This window comes from Rhipicephalus sanguineus, chromosome 5, assembly GCF_013339695.2.
Source record: "Rhipicephalus sanguineus isolate Rsan-2018 chromosome 5, BIME_Rsan_1.4, whole genome shotgun sequence".
In the NCBI taxonomy this organism is placed as follows: domain Eukaryota; kingdom Metazoa; phylum Arthropoda; class Arachnida; order Ixodida; family Ixodidae; genus Rhipicephalus; species Rhipicephalus sanguineus.
The window spans coordinates 81,740,379-81,748,830 of record NC_051180.1 but is presented as its reverse complement, the minus strand read 5'-3'; the positions used below and the strand labels follow the sequence as shown (position 1 = coordinate 81,748,830).

Below are 8,452 nucleotides of genomic sequence, written 5' to 3'. Positions count from 1 at the left end.
GCTGGCTCGAGCACCCACCCACTTTTTATGGATTTTTTCATCGCAAGCTTCCATCTTCCACTTCCTGTCGTTTCTAAGTAATTTAATATAACTTTTGTACAGCCAGTTTATGTTCCTAGAAAGCTACTGTATCATGATGCCATGACACAGAAGATGGTTCTGTGGGAGCTGGGACGCTGTAATGTTTCGACACTACCTACAGTTTACTTGGTCACCTCCATGATGGCACCTGTTTAGCAGCAAAGCAGTTAAGTAGGCGAGGCAGAGCGAGTGTTAAAACGTTGCTATGCTTGGCACCTGTCTACAATGTCATGACACAAGCAATACCAAAACTGGCTGTGTAAAAGCTATCATGTTAAGTTATTTAGGACACTTGCAAGTTTTTTTTTTTAATGCGTAAAGCTCACGGAAGTTCATTTAAGTGAAGAGATAGTGAGCTCACGCCAGTTCACCTTTAAAAACTACGAATAGCTGCAGTATCTAACTATAGTAAAGAAAACATTTAGTATTTTGATACCAACTAATTGTGTGCAGTGAAACCATAGTTGCCGACTTATAACTTCTTTAGCATAATGTAGCGAGCATTATTGCAGTGCATGCCAGCACTATGCATGCCTTGCGATGACAGTTTTCCAGCCACGCTGTTATGCGATGTTATATGAGCATCAATGTATTGCATTGATGAGTGATATTCTCACGGAACCACCGTTGCCATTCCTTTAGGGAGGCCACATAGACAGGTGTCACTCTTAGGGCAGGGCCATTGGTCATAAAGTCCACTGATGTGCTTCCTCACTGTAGTTGGACCACATTTCGCTGTTCCCCTTTGATATGTTCTCGCTAGCTGCAGATCGAAACCTCATGCTACCCTGTAGTTTGCCTTCCCGCAATGCTTGGTCACAGAGCTGCCAAGCACATTGCATTGACAGCACAAAACTGTAGGTAGGGAGGTGAGTAAAGGGATGTTGCATTAAATTTAAAGCACTATTACAGATATGATACTAAGAACTTTCTCAGGCTGCTTATATGTGCACAAGAAAGATCTTGAGCTGTATTTGCACCAATAACTGTGTTACCGTGTCCATTGCAAATACGATACACCAGGTTTCATCTATGATTTAGGCTACTTGCCACTGGTTGTATAGACCTAGGCTTCTAAATTCAAAAATAGTTCGATGCCCCTAGACAGTAAACAAGTAAGAAAAAAAATTTTCTCGTCAACATGTGTGAGCACAAAATGCATGCGAGAACCAGGACAGCTTATGAAAACACTGGGAAGTCCCTTCACTCCTGTGGTAAAGAAATGCAAGATGTAGGTAAATCCCAGGAGCACATTCACTGAACACATTTCATGAAATCGCTAAATTACTGGATGTTTTTTTACCTCATCATATGCTGGCACATCTAGCATCTTGCTGGTCACTTATCGAGCTTTAATGCTATGGAGAGTTAGAAAGGAAAAGCACTAGGCAAAGCTGAGTAAAGTAAGTTATATCCTGGCCAAATGAGGGCAGTTATTGAAATCAAGACAAGTCGTAATTGGCTTCCTTTCACACCTTCGGCAAAGAACCCAATCATATTTAAGAATTTCGATTCAGATTGGGCTCAATCGAAATTGAATGTGCCCAGTGGGACTGGGGTACTATTAGGTAGCTGTAACATGCTGTCCTAATGACTAGGTACGTTGGGTAAATTATCAGCCTTTAACAAGGCACAGCCTCACAGCTTCCTTCTTTGAATGTTGTTTCAGGATACTGATTGCTCTAAGCAGCTGTGAGATTCAATGAAGGCTGGTCCCATATCATCAGAACACAAGAAGGTGGAGGCAGATGACTAAGTGACCACTTTTCAGTGGCAAAATTGAAATGTGGTTTGGGTTGGACTAAACACCTCGCAAACCCTGACTATCCTGCATTTAATGCAGTTAAATGCCTTTGGAAAAGTACAAATGTAAGCACATACATTTCATTAAATGCCATTATGCTTCGCTACTGCTTGTACCGACAGACAAGCAATTGTACCTGGCTGTTAAAGGCGCTCACTGAGTCAAGCCAGTTGAATGATGCCCCAAGAAGGATGTTGTACACTCCGGTGAAGTAGATAATAAGGGAATATAATGCCACTTGATTCTACCAGTAAATCTGTTATGAGACTAATGTAAAAATTAACATTTGGTCTTCAGCTGCAGCAAAACAAAAATACACGAGATTGCGAGTGAAACTCACGTGACATCTCTAACATCACGTTGCAAGCAAACTGTATTTATGAAAGGCACCTTCACTAGGTCCTAAAGAACAAGCTCACTTTCCCCCCCAAAACAAGAAACAAAGACAAAATATCGATGGGGCTCTACTCAATCAAACATGGCTGGCCAGTAACTACATGTAATGATGTTGGGTCTTTGTCCTTTTGCTGCCACGATTACTGCCACAGGTAGCTGATTACTTACTATCAGATTCAACAGGTGAACACAGCCTGATCCATGACATATACAGACTCATATTGAATACGTAACAGATTCAAGATAGGCAGCATTTGATATGGATGCTGTATATATACACGCATGAGTGATACGAGAGGGAACGCCAAAGCTGTGTTTAAGCGAGAGTTACACTTGCAACATGTTGATGTTGCTTAGTGGCTGACGAAACAGCTACGTACAAAGTACTAGTAATACGTACCAAGGAGCTTTGCCATTGTGCATTTGGCATAAATGTCTACCTGCTATGGTCTCTTGAGCACAGCTTCGTGCATTTCCTGCCATATTGCTCATAAGTGTGTGCAGGTAGTAGTAGACAAGTGTTTCTGAGTCGGGATCAGAAAGAGCTAGTGCCGGAGTAAACTGAGCAGACATTCACTAACGAGCAAAAGCTTCAGAACTGGAGTTAGTTCAGAGCTTTCCTTCTAACGTGGCCGACTTCTCCCTATAAAGCTGTGCACTGAGGTTGACAGTGGCACACTACAGCTTTTTCACACCACAAAACAAACAAAAGCAGAGGTTAGACCACACATCAAGCACACTTCTTGGGCAAATGGTTCTTGATTGCATACAGCAGCAGTTACTAGATGTCTGCCGTAGACCTTCACAATTACCGACACTAGCCGCTCGGAATGTCGCGACCATAATGTCACGACCACATTCTATACACTGGAGAAGTGCACACTCGTGACAGTGACTTCTGTACAGTTTCCGCCTATTCTTATGCGACTTTACATGGTAACATGCCTAGAGTCATTCTTGAAAGAACCGCAAACAAACGGGGAAAAAGAGGAACTTCGTTGGGTATTATACGTAGTACTACCTATATAGTACATTGGCAACGATATGAGTACACACAGGAACTGCGTGACTAATACAAATACTACAATAACTTTGGTTCACTAAACAAGAAGCTATAATACTTCAATGGCTAACAACAACTCATCCAGCTGAACTTCATTCATGCACCACCTTAAAGGGATGTCTCGCTTCCCGAGAGAGGCAAAGCATGGCGCAGACCGGAACCTTCGAGCATTGCTATTCGCTGCTTCAACATTTGCACCTGTTGGGGGGAAAAGAGAGTGAAGAAAAATAAGGGACTAAGGCACAACGCTACTTTTGTGAGTGAGATGCAATGCAAAAAGGGGACTAGGAAGCTCAATTATTTTGTTGCACAAAACCGCATTTCCAACCATATCCAATAAAAAAAGTGAACATAAGGGTCAACAAAAGGCAACATGCTGCAAGTGGGAGCCAAACCCACAACTACACTATGCGTGCAGTGCTCTAATACCAAACTGCCGTAAGCAGCCCCAGACCCATAAGCTTTCTCGGGCATATATGCAGTGAAACACAGGCTGCCACCAGTCCATTATATTAACAGTAGGTGTTAACAATGTTCTCAATGATACTTCAATGGACTCTTCAGTACAATGTGTCAACTGCAAATCAATTTTGCGGAATCTTTCTTTCTGAGCAATACGTATGGATTTCCTTAGGGCTTTGTGCTACAATCGGACAGTTGTCAATTTCCCTTCTTTCATGTATCAACATTCGCCAACGGTATGTCGATGATTTCTCAATCATATTTTTGAAAGGAAGTAATGGAAAGTTCAAGAGCAGTGCAAGGAAGTCGCACGCTCTTTGTTGTTGCTGTCTCGGTAGCATCACCATCATCATCATCAGCCTGTCTACGCCCACTGCAGGGCAAAGGCCTCTCCCATGTTCCGCCAATCAACCCGGTCCTGTGCTTTCTGCTGCCACGTTATACCTGCAAACTTCTTAATCTCATCTACCCACCTAATTTTCTGTCTCCCCCTCACGCGTTTGCCATCTCTTGGAATCCAGTCAGTTACCCTTAATGACCACCAGTTATCCTGCCGACGTGCTACGTGCCCGGCCCATATCCATTTCTTCTTCTTGATTTCAACTATGATGTCCTTAACCCCCGTTTGTTCCCTGACCCACTCTGCTCTCTTCCTGTCTCTTAAGGTTACACCTATCATTTTCCTTTCCATCGCTCGCTGCGTCGTTCTCAGTTTAAGTTGAACCCTCTTTGTAAGTCTCCAGGTTTCTGCTCCGTAGATAAGTACCGGTAAGATGCAGCTGTTATATACCTTCCTCTTGAGGGATAGTGGTAGATTACCATTCATGATTTGATACTGCTTGCCGAATGAGCCCCAACCCATCCTTATTCTTCTAGTTATTTCACTCTCGTGGTTCGGCTCCGCGGTTACTACCTGTCCTAAGTAGACGTACTCCTTTACAACTTCCAGTGTCTCGCCACCTATCGCAAAGCGCTGTTCTCTGCCAAGATTGTTCCACATTATTTTAGTTGTATGCATATTAATTTTCAGACCTACTCTTCTACTTTCCGTATCCAGTTCAGTAATCATGAGCTGTAATTCGTCTCCCGCGTTACTCATCAATGCAATGTCATCAGCGAAGTTAGTGGAGAGTATCTCGGTAGCAATTACGTATTAAATATGACCAGACACTAACACTGTACACTCAAACCTCACTATAACAGCCACATATGCCACGAAAATAACTTCGTTATATGCGAAAATTCGTTATAAGCGTTTATTCATAACACTACATTTATGACAAGACTATTCTTCATTTACTTCGTTATAACCGATAATTTGTTATATCGAGGTTTGAGTGTAGTATCTATATGTTATCAGTGACTGTAGTGAGGCAACAGGCACGCCAAATATTAATTTTTAAATGTATGCAAAGTATAAGGCTGATACCATTAACAAGGTGCAACTACATCGCGAGAATTCGACATGGTATCACAACACGGCTATCACACAGGTAGAACGGACACACAAATGCCAGGTAATGACACCGAAGAGTATGTTGCAAATAGGTCTAACACAACTGCCCATTCATTCTGCAAAGAATGGCTGTGATGGCCGAGTGCTGTTGAGGCATGCAACAGAATGAACCCTCAAATCTTTAGGTGAACATCAGGCAACAATCACAAGTCTGAGTGAAAATACGATGAAATAAAGTGCTGAACAACATGAGAGTTTTTCGAAATCTCACAGGGTGTAGGTACATTTCTTGTTTCAAGTGTTGGGTCTAGTGAGCAAGAGCGCACACTGCAAATAACCAGAATGCACTAATAAAAAACACACACCTGTGAGTTATGTCGTTCTGACATGGCAGCCATCTGCAGTTCCACTTTCCTGAGCTTGGCCATATTCTTCTTCTTGACTTTTTCAAATGCCGACACCAGGGCACTGCAGTTGAACGACGTAATGAAATGCATGCACTGTGTTTGTGCATGTGTCTTCCCTGTCCCTGTTTAGTTTGCGCAGTTTTTCGTAGTAATGGAGTACCAACTCGCCCAGTGCTCAGTCCTTTTAAAGTAATGAAATACTTGAACATGTAAACTAGCAACTTACTATGCAGTGGTACTTTCACTCTAAAGCAAATAAAATAAAGGAATAAGTAATGTACTAAAGCACTGGAAAACAAGGTTTATGGCAGCATGACAGTGGTCTAAAAAGACTTTTAGACAAGTTAAATACACTTACCCCAATGTGTCTATTAACAAGTACACTGTAGTATGTTGTTGTCAGTCTACTGCAGAATTTTCTCCAAACACCAGTGATATTTGTTTCGCAGTACAAGCAAAATTAAATATATTTGAGCAGAACGTCTTAAAAGCTAGGTAAAATTTTTATGTGCTTGAATAAAATGTAGTGTCAGAGGCAGGTGATAAAGATAACGGCTTAAGCAAGCTGTTATAGCTGGACAGGTATTGTACGACAAAAAAAGAAAAAAAGCCAGGTATCAGACACAGTGCTGCGAGAAGAACGTGTAACTTGCTGAACACCTCTCTATCTACGGCTTCATATTCAGAAGGCTGAATGTATTACAACAATGTTCGGCTGGGTTTCGCCTGTCATGAAGGTATCCAGAGAGAAGAATGTTACGTCAGCAGTTCCAGCCTATACTGATAGAGTGCCACGCTGGGTGGAGCTCTAATATTTAGGGGTGAGCGAATATTTGAAATTTCGAATACTTTTCGAATAGTGTTTGCTATTCGATTCGATTCGCACTGGAATTTTACTATTCGAACAATTCGAACTTCCCAAAGACAAATACAGTCAACCTCAGATTGAAAGCGACCCCTCCAGATTTTCATTATGCTTCACCTCATTACACTATCGTATTGTGGCACAGCTGCCTTTCAAGCGCCGTGACAGTTGAACTTGGCCAAGACACAATGTCCAGTTGGAAGTGGTCCCCAGATTTTCAATAGGCTTCATCTCATCACACCCCGTATTGCGGCAAAGCTGCCTTTCAAGCTCCGCTATGGTCGCAAATGTATTAACTCAAGAAAACGCTGGTTCCAACATGGAGATGAACGATGTGGCAGAGGTGGGGGCTCAATTAGTGCTGTTTTGGACTTAAAATTTGGGCAGGAAGTCCGAAAAATCGGACGCCGAAAGTTTTTAGAGCATAAAAACCTCGTTGATACGTTCCCGCTTAGTACGATTTTCCGGCCCCTACGCTCAAAATTGCGAAAATTAAAAATAACCCCAATACAGCTGTGTGTAATACGTTCCGGTTAATACGTTCCCGGAAAATACGATTATTCGGCAGCAACATTCGGCACCACGGAAAACTGTAGTCGTATAATACATTTTGTACTCAGAAACACTGATTCAGGTGTGCAGAAAGGGCCCTCTCGTGTACTTGTGAAGCGAGAATGTGGCAGACAGCCGCCGCGCGGCGACGGCAGCTTCTCTGCAGTGCCTTTCCCCCTCTCCGCGCTTTCTCTGCTTTGCACTATTGTCCCCTCCGCGTCTCTTCCGAATTGCTCGATCGTCCCCTCCGTGTCTTCTCCGAATTGCTCGATCGCCACTCTCTGTCAACCACACACCGACCCGAAGGCAGGCGGCGACGCTGGCCGTCAAAATCCTCAAACGGCTTGCCGCGGAAACGCACATGCCGCCGCCGCATCGCCACCGCTAGGCTAGCCACCTTACCACCGCTGCACAATATGCCGCGACCCGTAACTAAAGCCGTAACCATAGCAACGCCGCCATTGTGCCCAGTGAATATGGCCGATAATTTCCCCCACACTTTTCTCCCGGAGCGCATTCGTTTTTGGGTTGCTGCGCCAGTCGGCGTATTTCTCTGGCTACGCAATTCTGCCTACCAGCGGGTCGTCAGAAGCTGCCAGAAAAGATTTGTTCGGGAAGATATCTGGAAAGTTTTTGGTTATCAGACGCGAAAACGAGACGATGCGCGCTCGCCACCATCTTTTTGAGGACTCGACAGATCAAAGTGCGGGTGCTTGGGGACTTCACCTTCGGTTACCATTACGCCGGGCGTTATCTTTCAAAGCCCGTTCTGCCGTGCGAGATGGTGCGATTACGAGTTGCGGCGAACATAGCACATGTCTAATGTTAAGACAGAACGCAAACTGATCAGCACGAGTATACGACGTAGTATGCGATTGCCGCGAACAGCTGTCGCTTTCGGGGACGCTTATCACTTTCGCGAGATTTCGCATTTGTTGTTGTGCTACGATTGTTACGTGCACTGCGAAGAGTTGAGCTTGTTAAGCCTTTAGCGGGGCGGATTTTTCTTCACGGACGGGGCAAGCCACGCGTGATCTTACGAACGTACGTTATCGTATCCCAAATGCGTATGCTCGAGAATATCACTTCTGCTCTTCGGCAAACCTAGCCCCATATTTCCAAGCGGCAATGAAGAAAGAACCGACGCTCATGCGGCGCAGTTTCGTCTGCTGACACGGCGGTAGCGTTTCCTTTTCTTTACGTTTACGCTGGTTGTCACAGAGTTCGATTTTGCAATATTCGGGTTGTCTCGGGATTTCAATACACGTGACCACGACGTTATTTTCGGTCAGGACCGGAACTGCCAGCGAGATGTCAGGAGTTCGAAAATCTAAGAGTCCCTCCATGTTTTTTGAGAAATAAATGT

At 43.9% G+C, this 8,452-nt stretch overlaps 1 protein-coding gene across 1 annotated transcript in view; it reads right to left on the bottom strand.

The window, feature by feature from the left end:
- LOC119393863 (colorectal mutant cancer protein-like) overlaps positions 1-8,452 on the bottom strand; it is a 29,621-nt gene continuing 21,169 nt past the window's right edge. Inside the window, 2 exon segments of the mRNA XM_049415979.1 lie at positions 1-3,542; positions 5,628-5,730. Coding sequence (XP_049271936.1) covers positions 3,453-3,542; positions 5,628-5,730 — 193 coding nt within the window. The 3' untranslated portion in view covers positions 1-3,452.